At 45.0% G+C, this 14015-nt stretch overlaps 1 protein-coding gene across 1 annotated transcript in view; it reads right to left on the bottom strand.

Annotated features, from left to right (window-relative positions):
• Positions 1-7652: 7652 nt before the first annotated feature.
• The window catches only part of reln (reelin), a 169282-nt gene continuing 162919 nt past the window's right edge, over positions 7653-14015 (bottom strand). The window contains exons 62-64 of the mRNA XM_084452891.1: positions 13325-13522; positions 13119-13217; positions 7653-9033 (exon numbers count right to left, since the gene is read on the bottom strand). Of these exons, the coding sequence (XP_084309017.1) occupies positions 8937-9033; positions 13119-13217; positions 13325-13522 (394 nt within the window). The 3' untranslated portion in view covers positions 7653-8936. The remainder of the gene's footprint in view (positions 9034-13118; positions 13218-13324; positions 13523-14015) is intronic.

Raw genomic sequence — 14015 nt, 5'->3', positions numbered from 1 at the left:
TTAAAGCCCCTCAACTTTCTCAAGACAAACAGTCTCTGATTGGCCATTTTGCAGATGAGGTCAGTGTTGGCATCAAAAGCAATTTTTCATCCAGGATGGTGCCCAAGTACCTATATTGACTGTCTCCTCAGCTACGCCACTGATACCAGAGTTCAGATGTATCGCGACAGGATGGTTTCGGCGAAAGTCTATAAGCATCTCTTTTGTCTTAGAGACATTGAGTTGCATGTAAGAATTGTCGCACCATTGGATGAAATTGTCCAAGACTGGTCCATGGCCCATTTCATGGTCCTGCAGCAGACTGACAATCACTGAATCATCAGCAAACTTGATTATAAACCGTGAGTCAAATTTACTCCAGCAGTCTTTGAGGACAAATAACGAATGCGACAGAACTTTGCTCGTTTTCCTGTGCAGGAAGTGGCTGGAAGAACCGCCCCTGGGCCCCGTGTCCCAAAGCTTTGAGACCGCCCTTCCCCATTCCCTGAGGAGTCCTTTCTCTCAACACACCACTTGGTTGATTTATCTTTATTTTAGTTTTGCACCATTCAAAATCCTTATCCACTCACACACTGGCTCCCACACCTCATAGCCAATATTTCTATTGAGGATTTTGGTTTAGTTAATACACTGCTTTGTTTTACACATGCCTCATATCCTTGTCACAGTCAGAGCCAGGTGACAATTTTCATGGCAAATGTTTTGGAGAAATGGAAGTAAGAAGCTGTATACTGACCTGCATCACTTCCTGTGCCTCCATTTTATTGCCTTGCTCAAGGACACAACAGAAGGCAATGGTTGTTGTGGCCTGGTCCAGTCTTGAACCAGTAACCTTTCAGATGCTCTAACCACTGGGCTACCTTCCTCCCCAGGGTTGAGTTAGGTTTAGGGTTAGGGGGTTCACATGCTCTAACCACTGGGGTACATTCCTGCCAGTGTTGTTGGGGTACCTTCCTGCCGAGTTAGTATGTGGAGATTGAACATTATTTTTAGGCACCAGAGGAGAGGGCAGTAACCCAATAAATCCAGCAGAGGGTGCTACAGGAGAAGCCATAGGCAATGTCACCATGATGCAAATCATTGCATTCTCAAGGAAGTTATAGTGGTTAATTAAAAAAGGATTACTATTTCCTTTCATCAACACTGGAGTACAGTCCATTTGTTACAACAAAGTGGAATGAGTTAGTGAGGCTCAAACTGTCCTGCGTTCTCTAGTGACAAGTTCCACCCCCCATGACAGGCATATATACCCATATCGACCAATCACACAAAGGAAAAGGCAAGTATACAGGTGACTAATCACCACATAAACATTAACATAACATGTGATCATATACAAGCTATGGAGTACAGTAGGTTACAAGCAATCTGCCTGAATCTTCTCTCTTGTCTAATTTGTGGATTAGTAACAGCTGTGGTGCCACAATTTCACACACCCATACACAATAGACAACTGCAGCATTGCACCTTTACATTTTTGCGGACCGACAGACCGATCGACTGACCAACCGACCGGGCGAGCTATGCTGCTGGTTGTAGCTAAAAAACTTCATCAAATCAAATCAAACTTTATTATTATAGCACGTTTCATACACAGAGGCAACACAATATGCTTTACAGAGAGAAATGGGGGGATGGACATAGATCCTATTTTCTAACTTAATATTGTATTTTCTAACTTAATATTCATTGGCAATGCAATTTTTGAGCATTCAAAGCACCAAATTGATTTAATATTGGCATATAATTAGTTCTGGAATATATTTCGCAATGCCAAATCAGGTGGTTAGAAAGGTGTAGGAATTACAATTGTATATGTGGTCCTCCCCTTTGTCACTATCAGTGAAGCAAGCCATCATTAGGCTGAAAAATCAAAACAAACCCAGATATCAAAAAAAAATTGTTATGGCCAAATCAACTGCTTGGTACATCCTAAAAAAAAGAAAAGAAAAAAAGAACACACTATTGAGCTCGCAACACCAAAAGACCCGGAAGACCACAGAAAACAACTGTGGTGGATGACAGAATAATGATTTCCCTGGTGAAGAAGGACCCTTTCACAACAGTTGGCCAGATCAAGAACACTCCCCCGGGGGTAGGTGTATCTGACCCTTCACACCAGTAGGCCAGATCAAGAACACTCCCCCGGGGGTAGGTGTATCTGACCCTTCACACCAGTTGGCCAGATCAAGAACACTCCCCCGGGGGAGGAGGTGGTAGGTGTATCTGTATACACAGGTAGGTGTATCTGTGTCAGATCAAGAACACTCCCCCGGGGGTAGGTGTATCTGTGTCACAGTCAACAATCAAGAGAAGACTTCACCAGAGTAAATACAGAGGGTTCATCCCAATATGTAAACCATTGGTGAGCCTCAAAAACAGGAAGGCACGATTAGAGTTTGCCAAAACATCTAAAAAAGCCTGTACGGTTCTGGAACAACATCCGAAGGACAAAGATCAACTTGTACCAGAGTGATGGAAAGAGAGGAGTATGGAGAAAGGAAGGAACTGCTCATGATCCCAAGCACACCACCTCATCAGTGAAACATGATGGTGGTAGTGTTATGGAGTGGGCATGTATGGCTGCCAATGGAACTGTTTCCCTTGTATTTATTCATGATGTGAATGCTGACAAAAGCAGCAGGATACATTCTGAAGTGTTTCAGGCAATATAACCTGTTCATATTCAGCCAAATGCTTCAGAACTCATTGGACGGCACTTCACAGTACAAATGGACAATGACTCGAAGCAAAAACAACCAAAGAGTTTTTAAAAGCAAAGAAGTAGAGCATGCATTTCACTTGCAGACAAAATTGGAGGGAAACCGCCCAAAGAACAAGCAGGAACTGAAGACAGTTACAGTACAGGCGTGACAGAGCATCACCAGGGATGAAACCCGGCGTTTGGTGATGTCTGTGGGTTCCAGGCTGTCATTGACTGCAAAGGATTTGCAACCAAATATTAAAAATGACAATTTGATTAAGATTATGTTAACTTGTACAATTACTTTTGTCCCTTAAAAGGGGGGTACCCAATATACAATGTGTTGTAATTCCTACACTGTTCACCTGATTTGGATGTAAATACACTAAAATGTAGAGTAAATACACTCAAATTATTATTATTATTATTGTTATTATTAAATTAAAGCTGAAATTCTGCACTTAAAGCACATGTTGAGTGTTTCATTTTAAATCCATTGTGGTGGTGTACAGAGCCAAGATGATGAAAATTGTGTCCAAATATTTATAGACCTGTATACCAATGGCTCTCACTTGCCACAATGAACCCAACACTGTCGCATTCTCCCAGTCCTTCATGCTTTCACCGGGCGTGAAACTGTGTTCAGTATTGGTTGGTAGAGGACAGAATGTCCACGACTGCCTCGGAAACAACGAAAGACTTCCCAGAGGTAAATTATGCTTTAAATGAACTGCAATACCAAGTGAGTTCAGTGAATAATCAGTGTTACTGCTGGAGAGATTTGTGGTGCTGATATATGACCCAACCAGTGAGTAGCACAGACGTAAATAATGCCAGGAAACAGCTCTCTACACACAAGTCTGGAACTAAAGAACATTCTTCCAACCCAGGAAACACTCAAGCAGAACATCAAGAGCACTTGCTACATAATCTGACATTAATCCTTGGGTTCTGGCATTCTGAAAAGTATCATTAAATGAGTGCATCCCCAATTTTGTTGGAAATGGCACCTTAAATGTTTTTCTACACTGGTTCCAAAGTTAATCACGTTTGAAAATTCCTGAGTCGAGTCTTACTTCCCCCACATCTGAAAATAAACCTTATGGTCAGTATTACCTATAGAAATGTCATAAAATGCACAATTGTTGTGATGTCTGCGGGTCCTGGTCTCATTGTTTTACCGCAAATATTGAAAAATCTGCAAGAGGAAAAAGACACAGACATCTGGGTCAGTGACCGTCATTACAAATAGATTCACATAACCTCATCAACAGTATTGCCAGTCACTGATTTTGCTGGTGTTTTCAAGTACTGTAAAGAAAACACAGGTGATGCTAAAGGTATACTATGTGCCTATACTCTCTCTCACCTTTGCAATGGTTGTTGTTCTTTTTCAGTTTCAATTCCTCTACCTTTTCTGTTTTTCTATTGTCGTCATCTTTCTATCTTTCTCTTTCTCCTCCTCTTTCCTGGCCTTCTTCCTCTCCTCCTCTTCTTTCCACTTTTTCATGTCCTCCTCGGCTCTCTCCTGGCGCTTCTCTACAGCTATCTTCTCTTTCTGTTTTTCCATTTCCTTTTCTTTCTGCGTTCTATCTTTCTCCTCTTTCTTTTTCTGTTTCCCCTCCTCTTTCCTGGCCTTCCTCTGCTCAATATTTTCCTGCTGTCTCCTCTTATATTCATCCCTCACCTTTTTCAGGTGAGAAAAGATGTGCCCAGATGTCTCAGATGGCAGCTGGTCACTGGTGGCCAGCTCCCCAGAGGGACACTGAACAGACATCAAGAGACATCCTGGCTGTCTCGCTCCTCCTCCTCTCCTCTCCTCCCTCCTCCTCCCCTCATCTTCCTCCCTCATCTCCGTCCTCATCCTGGTCATCCTCTGATCCAACTCCCTGATCATGAGGGCCATCACGCTCTCCAGGTGCTTCTTCTCCATTTGCCTCTCTCTCTCCTGGCTCCTTCTCTCTCTCTCCTCTCTCCTTCTCTCTCTCTCCTGGCTCCTTCTCTCTCTCTCCTCCATCATCCTGATTGTCTCGCTCCTCCTCTCATCTTCCTCCCTCAACTCTGTCCTCAACCTGGTCATCCACCTCCCAGAAACCGCACATGCAGCACTCCTGTCTTCACTTTTGTAGTCTTAAGGTAAAAGCAATTTGGTTGCTGGAAACAATAAAAAGTCATTATTTGACTAGGTTGTCCCCTAGTGGTCATTTCAGAGAAGTGCGGTCCACAGAATCGGAGATGGAAGGTTGCGGATAGTCCAGACCAGTATGGCTTAAGTATTGCCAGAGGGCCACACAAAACAACATTGCTCCCAGTAACCAAATGAATCAATCAAGAATCAGTCGACTTTGGAGTGGCTGGATTATCTGGACCCAGGCTATCTGAGAAGCAGGTGACAAGGTGCCTGCTAGTCTTTAGGATGCGTTAGCGGTTGTAATAAGGTGTATTTTCTGTGAGATTCAGCCCTACATAGCTCCATCACAAGATAATGGTCAAGGTTGTCTCCTCGCCTCTGCCCCTCTCTGATGTTTTGCAACAGTACTGCTCTGCACACATTTGCCAAAACAATGCATGAGTTATGTTTTCACCTGACAAGTGGGAGTGGCATCTCTCGCCCAGCAAGCTTTTTCAAGGTGTTTTGGCAGTTTAAAGGAAGGAACCAGATGGGCTCTTTGGAGCACTTGAGACTGACTTTGTGTCACGACTGTGTTTCCCTGTGGGCTCGTACACAAATAAAGAGGACTTGGACTTTTCCTAGTTGAGTATCTCACACTTGATTGATTGATTGGGTGATTGATTGTTTTTTGATTGATTGATTGATTGATTGATAATTAGCAGAATTCTTGTACAACACCTCTTCAAATGAAGTGTAACCAATTATTTTTATATTTACTATTTTAATCACTGCATGTGCATCTCTTTCCGTCATAATTCAAGTATATGAATGTCGGCAGATGTACTGTCCAAAGAGCTTTAACACCATCCGAGCTCACTGCTGTCCATAGTCAGCTAGTGTTACAATTAAAAAATACATTTTTTTCGATCTATTCTCCAAACAGCGCCGGCGGCTCTGTCAGACGATAGCGGACCACTTCTGGTCTCACTTCCTCCCCCACTACTTCCCCAACCTTCATACTTGCCAGAAGTGGCAGCGACCCACTGAGAACTTGACCCAGGGCGCAGTGGATATGACAGAGGACCAACAGCTGCCACAGACTCACTGGCCCATGTGGGACACATGGTGAAGGACTGATATACTGATCCTATATAGGGAATCTTTTATATTTTCTTTCATCTTAGCTTCGCTAATCTGGGGGGCCGCTGTTACAAATTCCCTGCTGTTTTTGTATTTGGTATATGTGCACTCTAGACACTTCCAGTAGACATCATTTGAACCCCACTATTCTCAATAAAGGGCATTGAACAGTGTGATGGCAGATAGGAGAAAGGACCTCCGTTAGCACTCAGTCCAGCACCGAGGCAGAATCAGTTTCTGGCTAAAGGTAGGCTACTCCTCTGCCTGACCAGTGTCATGGTTCTCTAAATGTTTTAAATGTTGTCACGGGTTAATAATTTATAACAAAATGTTACATGGTTAACTATAAATAAACAAAAAAGGTAATTACATTAATCTGAAGTTCATATTAATGATAAAAAGGAAAAAAGAAATAATAAAATTAACAAAGAATCTGTGTATGTGTGTAGGCGCATGCATACAATACTGTACAACTTACTGCCTATGTCAATGAGGTGCATGTACAGTAGGCCTACATGCCTGTTTGCCTGTAAATGGTAAATATGTGTGTGTGTGTGTGTGTTTTTCTTGAGGTGTCTACCTACCTCCAATCTTAATCAATAAACACCGAGATGATTTTAAAGATAGCGTACAGATATTTTGTGATGTGTCTGTATTGTTTTCCTGTGTGTGGTATTGTATTTGTCTGTGTGTGTGAGTGTGTGTGTATGTTCTTACTGTGTCTAGACAAGGAAGGATTGTTTATTGTGTTTATTGATCATCAGCAAATCTAAATTTAGAAGCATGCAGTGGTAATTTTCCACCACAGTGTCATCCATCAGATCAGCAATTTACCTGAAAATGGGAAGGTAAGACATTTTCTTCCAGAGTAAAGCTCAACTGTTAATATGGTCTAGTTCGTCAATTTCATTTTTCTTAGTTACAAGTTAGCTACTATAGAACTTGACTTGTATTGTTGGCAGTTGGTATCTCCAGTGCATTTGCGCTGACAATATCAGACCTAAAGTCATTTTGAGGGAAAATGGTCCTCATTCCTGAACGCACTCCACTTACGAAGTTCATGGGACAATTCTGGCATTCTTGAATGGTTTCTTATCTGGGATTTGTTCTTATCTAAGAACAGGATTTAAGAACCCGGAAATGCAGTCGTAGGTAGGCCAGATTGGAGTGCGCCCATGTTCGGGCTGAATTTATGAGAAATCCGAGGTGATTGCGTTCACATCAATTCTACAGACATCCTAGGCTTGAAATAATAATAATAATAATAAATATGAGAATAGTTGTATCATTACGTTTCACATTTATAGTCAGGATTCGAAGGCATGGGGGTGTCCTAAAATAAATAAAAGCACTTCTTGTTTTCTATTGTTATTTTGTATAGTTTTTTTTACAGCCAGATGGGAGGGCAGCCCAGTGACACAGACAGAGGAGAGGGCAGTCCAGTGACACAGACAGAGGGGAGGGCAGCCCAGTCACACAGACAGAGGAGAGGGCAGCTTAATCACACAGACAGAGGGGAGGGCAGCTCAATCACACAGACAGAGGGGAGGGCAGCTCAATCACACAGACAGAGGGGAGGGCAGCTCAATCACACAGACAGAGGGGAGGGCAGCTCAATCACACAGACAGAGGGGAAGGCAGCTCAATCATACAGACAGAGGGCAGCCCAGTCACACAGACAGAGGAGAGGGCAGTTACAGAGGGCAGCCCAGTCACACAGACAGAGGGCAGCGCAGCTAGTCAAGGTTTGGACAATTCTTTATTTCCCTTTTATAAGGCTGATGGGTCTCCCCGTAGTGGATATACATATATATACAGGAGATTGCTATACTGGAGTTACACTGAGGGGAGAGGATCCATATTACACAGACTTCAAAAAACAACACTGATAGAGCTTCACCTCCAGCTATCAGAAATCAGCAGAGAGAGAAAGAGAGAGATAAAGAGAGAGAGAGATAAAGGGATTGGGGGTAACAGCACAAGAGAATGGGAAGAGAGGGAGGAAGGGAGGATGCTGCAGTCTGAGAACCTGACCTGACTGCCTAATAACTTAACACTAGAAAATAACATACAGATTTCACGCACAGTGCATCTTAAATAGGTTACATGGAGAACCATTTACCATAAATATCTGTATTTCGGGAACCAACATATATATATATATATAAAAAAAATTGTTCAGTCTTTAAATTTTTTCCTATTTTTTTCTCTTTTTTGCGATTCGTTCCTTTGTTCCTCCTTGCCGTGGAAGCGGGATTTCCACCCTGCTCTCGTCCGTCCCGGATAAACGAGAGAAAATAAAAACACAAACAACCCGACCCAAAAAAGCATATGAATTAGTAGAAAACCAACGAACAAATGAACGGAACACCACAGTCAACTCATCACGAAAAGAACCCACAGACACACAGAACAGCAAGAACACAGTACTTCATTTTAGCATCACTCCTATCCTCATCACCATCATCAAATTCTTCATCATCATCATCTTTGTCGTTGTATTCCTCCCAGGGTACCGGTGTGGGTGGGGAAGCGCTCCCCTGGTGGCCAAGTGGGACCCAGAGGCAGCTTTATGGTCAGCCATGATACCCTTTGAACTTCACAGTGTGGTAGGAGGGGGGGGGGGGACAGTGGAAAGCCAGGGGGGGAGAGGAGGATGGTCGCAACTGGAACAAGGATCATCAGAACCACAGCAACAACTAGAAAACAATAAGAAACCCAGAACAAGTCCATGGAAAGTAAACAAAATGGCTGCCTTGTTGCTCCGTGTCTCCTTCCCGCCACTCTTGGGCTGGGAAGGCCTTGATTGGCTGCAGTGTAAACTGATTGGTAGATCTGGCAGAGGATAAAAGGGGGGCGGGGTCTAAGGCTGACTGGAATCCGCTGGTGGGTTGGACTCAACAGGGTGATATGTGAAGGGGTGTGGCGGTGGGTTGATGTGTGATTGGCAGGTCGTGGGGCGAATGGCCTTCTCAGTGGTTAGGCGCGGTGTGGCAGTGCCCGCCTCTTCCGGCTGTAGTAGTGGCGGAGGCCGGTCTGCCTGGCAAAGTTCATCATGTAGTTTTGTTTACGGGTGCTGCAGGGAAACAAAGGCAGTGAGAGAGAGAGAGAGAGAAGTAGAAAGATGGTGACCATTAATGATTCATGAGAAGACACTTTACAGTATCCACACACACAGAGCTTTATTTATTTTTTTACTATACTTGTGGGGACCGCTAAACTTAACCCTAGCCCTAAACCCTAATCCATAACCTTTTAAACCTCACCCTAACCCTAACCGTACCCCTAACCTTAACCTCTAACCTAACCCTAGTCTTAACCGCCCAGAAAACTCCTGAACCTAAACTTAACCCTACACATAACATTTGACCCCTAATTATAATCATAATTGTAACCCAAGCCCTAAACCCTAAACCTAAGCCTAAAATGAACCCTAAACTTGTGGGGTCCAGTCCTCGGTCCTCACAAGTGAGCAAAAATGTTGTTTGACGATACTTGTGGGGACATTTGGACCTCACAAGTATAGTTATACAAAAACACACACATGCACACACACTCATACATGCACACACTCTCAGATGCAGCTAACACACGCACACACGCACGCACACGCACGCACGCACACACACACACACACACACACACACACACACACACACACACACACACACACACACACACACACACACACACACACACACTCACACTCACACTCCAAGATCCATGCTGGCAGTTGGGTTTCACCCATAACCTAAAACACTCAACAAATGTGCACTAAATGTTTAATCAGAGAATGAGTCGTACTAACGAGGGCTACTACACACAACTCTCTAAAGACAAGTTCTCAATGGCAGTGCCACAACAAATAAACAGGACAGCACACTAGACACAGAGCTTACAGAGAGGCTAGTACAGACAGAGAGAGGGGTGCGAGGAGCCGAACTCTGACCCCTGACCTACAGAGAGTGTTTGAGGTCAGAGATGGAGTAGAATCGCCATCGCCGGGACAGAAGAAAAACAAAGAAATCAAAGCCATAAGGGTGCAGGTTTGTGAGGGGTAGGGGTGGGTGGATGTGGGAAACACTGAACCAAAAAGAGACACAGAGAGAAGCCGTGAAGATCTCATCTTGCTTAGCCTGTCAGTGCCTCTTCCATCCAGCAGGGCGGTGCCAGAGAGCCAGGAGTCCAGCCAAGGAAGGCAGTGGCCTCTGCAAAGCAGGGGTGGGGGTGGTGGTGGGGGGGGTTGATGGTGTGTGATGGTGGTGGGGGTGTGTTGGAAAGGGATTGGGGGGGGGGGGGGGGGGTACTGCCCAAGTTGTGTGTGTGTGTGTATGTGTATGCGTGTGCATGCATGTGTGCTTCTGGTGAATGTTCCCCAGCCAGAAGCCAGGGGGCGGTATGGGGAGGGGCTCCCGACTTAAGAGCAGCCGTGGAAGGGGGGAGGGGTCGGAGTCACAGTCGACCCACAAAGCCATGCAAGTGACCGGATGGAGGAGGAGGCTGTGTGATGATGATGATGTTTGGAGGGTTTGAGAGTGTCAGGGCCCTCTGATGTGCATGTCTCGGGTTCTGGATGCACAGTACTGCTATACTGTAGTAGAGTGACTGATGTTGGAGCGCTGGACTGAGTGAATGAAAGGGGTAATTTTAGATGGTTGAATGAGAAGGTAAGTGTTGGATCCACGTGGACCGTACCCCCCTCCAGTATGTTGGTAACACTTTACAATAAGAGTACATTAATAAGCATTAGTTAATGCATTATTAAGCAATAAGTAACAGTTAACTAATGTCTCTATTAACCATTTACTAATGTTATTTATGTTAACTAAGGTTAACTCACCTAATCCTAACCCTAACCTTAACTAAGGTATAAATTAACATTAGTAACCTAACCTAACCCTAAATAAGCATTAGTTAACAGTTAACTCATGTTTTTTGTGACCCTTATTGTAAAGTGTGACCAGTATGTTTTACACGGATGTGTGTGTTTGAAGTGCAGAATGCGCCTCTCAGACTATTAACTAGAAGTGTGCATTCATGGGACGTTTGGAAACAGCACAGGAATGGTAACAAGAGCGCGACAAACATTGATATAGTGATGGTTTACATCACACATAAATACACACAAACACCATACCATTGAGCACTGAATGTGCAAAATACTGTATACAGATCAATCAAAATCTACATGAAAGCTATTATTCGTCAGAAATATCAGTATATGTATTGAAATTGTATATAATGCATATTGAGAAATGTATTCATTCTCCACTGGTAAGGGTTGTGGTTTAAGTTCAATCGACATTTTGTACTCTTGCTATTTTTGTGAGTGAGTGAACGGGAAAACAATCGTTGCTCCGACCTAGGATTTTTTTCATGTGACTTCTACTATCCACACTACGCTGACTCAGTTCAGCTCCTATGCTCCTGGAGGGTTTCTCCTGGGTCCCAGAGGAGGTACTGTTGCTGGGCACAGAGTCGGTGGCCTGTGCCCCTGGGTGAGTGGGGGTGAGAGGAGGGGCTAAGGTTTGGGGATGATGACTAAGAAAGAGGGAGGAGTTAGGGGCAGGGGGGAAGGGGGTGGGGGGTTACAGAAGGGAGGGGCTGCATTCCGGAGAGGCGGGAAACTTACCTGACTCTACAGCCATGCCACAGGGAGCAGAATACAGAAGAGAGCAGAGGTTAGAGCGCGAGAGGGGAGGGGCAGGTGGAGGGGGCAGCGGTCTTGCAGAAAGGTCTGGGGGGGCAGAGACCCCGGCCTGGGGAGGCGGGGGCCCGGAGTAGGAGGGAGCGAGGGAGGAGAGGAGGAGAGAGGCAGAGAGAGTCAGAAAGTCCCAGAAAGAGAGACAGAGAGAGAGACAGAGAGAGAGAAAGAGAGAGAGGTAGAACGATGTAGAGAGAGACAGAGAGACCGACAAAGACACAGAGACACAGCGAAATAGAGGGATGGAGAGAGTGAGACATGAAAAAGAGACAGAGATGGAGAGAGGCAGAGCAAAGACAATTACAGATGAAGAGAGAGAGAGAGAGAAATACAACACCAATCCGTTGTATGCCAGAGAGAAACAGAAAGGACAGGAGGAAAGGGTATTTGGACAGAAGGAGGGATGAGTACGTAGGAGGAGGAGGAGGTGAGGGAGGAGGAGGAGCAGGAGGAGGCAGAGGAAGGTGCATGTTGATGACAGGACGTTAGGCAGCAGGTTTGCACCAGCAGCGCAGGCAGAGAGGGCAGAGGTCAATCAGGTTAGCGTGACGGGAGCAGCGAGGATAAGCACGCCATGAGGAGGAACAGAGTGGAGAGGAGGAGTGTGTGGAGGAGTGCGTGTGTTGGAGGAGTGGGTGAACAGAGAGACAGAAATAAAATAAAAGAGCAGTGTGAGGATCTCGGTTACTCTGTTCAGCAGACAATCTGTTGAAAACCAGGGGAGTGATAGAGGGGAGGCGACGGGGACAGGTCAATGCCACACGAAACCAGGAGGAATGTGTGTGTGTGTGTGTGTGTGTGTGTGTGTTTATTTGTGCGAGTGTAACTCGATCATTTGTCTCCGTCTTGAGAAATCAACTGTATACAGTATCTAGTCTACATCAAGCCACAGCGGTGTTTTGCATGACTTTCCTATGAAGCATTTGCAATGCATGCGGTATAAGACATTATGTGAGTTTAAAACATGTTACTGTACAGTATGCTATTGCTCCGATACCCTCTCTGCATTATAAATGCCCCCTAGACTTGTCATGTAAAGACAGAGTGGGCTTGATGTAAACCGCGTGATGCTTTGTGCTACAGTACTGTAGCTTTTTGTGGTCTCTCAATGTTGTGAGAGACCATGCAGTGATAGTAGTTGGAGCAGCAGCACTAAACATCCATGCTTAAGAAGACTTAATGCATCCATGCTTAAGAACACTCGATCAATGAATACAGAGTGCACCTTAGAAACTACAAAGGTGAGCGAGTGACTCTTATTAGGGAAACTGTTTTCAGGTCTGATTGTTCTTCATGGATGTCGAGTGGCACACACATACAAAGTGTGTGTGTGTGTGTGGAGAGGGGGTCAGATTGGAGGCAGGACAGACTGAGGCTCTGCTTGGGGCGGTTTGGGAGGTCAGAGGTCATAGGGGCGGGAGGGAAGAGTGGGGGGGGGGGGGTGATTGGGTACTCACAGAACTACTTCCACGTGGTCCAGCGCCCACTGGTCGTGTCCCGCTCCGTCGTGGCGCGGCTGCCACCAGCGCAGCTCCACCCCTTTAACCCTCGCCTCTCTGGAAAGGTTCGCAGGTAAGGTCAATACTGTAGGTCGGCACGTGTCAGAAATGGACCGTTTAATCTCATAAACGTTATTTTGTGTGTGTGTGTGTGTGTAACTCACAGCGGGATGTTGTAGGAGACTCTCTGGGCCTTGATGAAGTCTTTGGGTTGGTGCTGGGCGATGACGTGCCAACTGACGCCGCCGTTGACGGTGTACTGCAGCAGCACGGCCCGGTCCACGGCGTCGGCCCGGCCCAGGGCCACGTTACAGCTGTCCGTCTGCGACACACTGCCTATCTGCAGCACGAACATGATCTTACTGTGGACACACAGAGACAGAGAGAGAGAGAGAGAGAGAGAGAGAGAGAGAGAGAGAGAGGGAGATATGGAGGGAGGAGAGAAAACATCAAATCCAATCATTCATTGGCTTCAACTGGGTGAAGATAAAGTAGAAACACCTGCTACTGATCTGTCTCTGTGGGGTTTCTGAGTACCATGTAACATCTACTGTATCATAACTGCATTTTCCCTTATTTGAATCTGAATAAAGAATAGAATACAATAGAATAGAAAGTTTATAAGCCATGTGTAACAAGGACAGGTACAGGTACATTGGAATTAATGTTAGTGCTTGTCCTTACAGAGTTATCAGCACTAATCAGTTCCTCATTCCAGTTCTAGGTACGCAGCTAGAAATATAAAGGTTACAAAACTGGCAGTTTACTATCCGTAGTCTGGTAGTCTATCAGTATCATCCTTATCTATTTATCCCATCCAATCATGGTTGACTGTGTCTGTGTCCATGATATAAG

This window comes from Borostomias antarcticus (assembly GCF_949987555.1).
Source record: "Borostomias antarcticus genome assembly, chromosome: 18".
NCBI lineage: Eukaryota > Metazoa > Chordata > Actinopteri > Stomiiformes > Stomiidae > Borostomias > Borostomias antarcticus.
The sequence above is the reverse complement of the archived record's forward strand: the minus strand, read 5'-3'. Positions and strand labels throughout refer to the sequence as shown.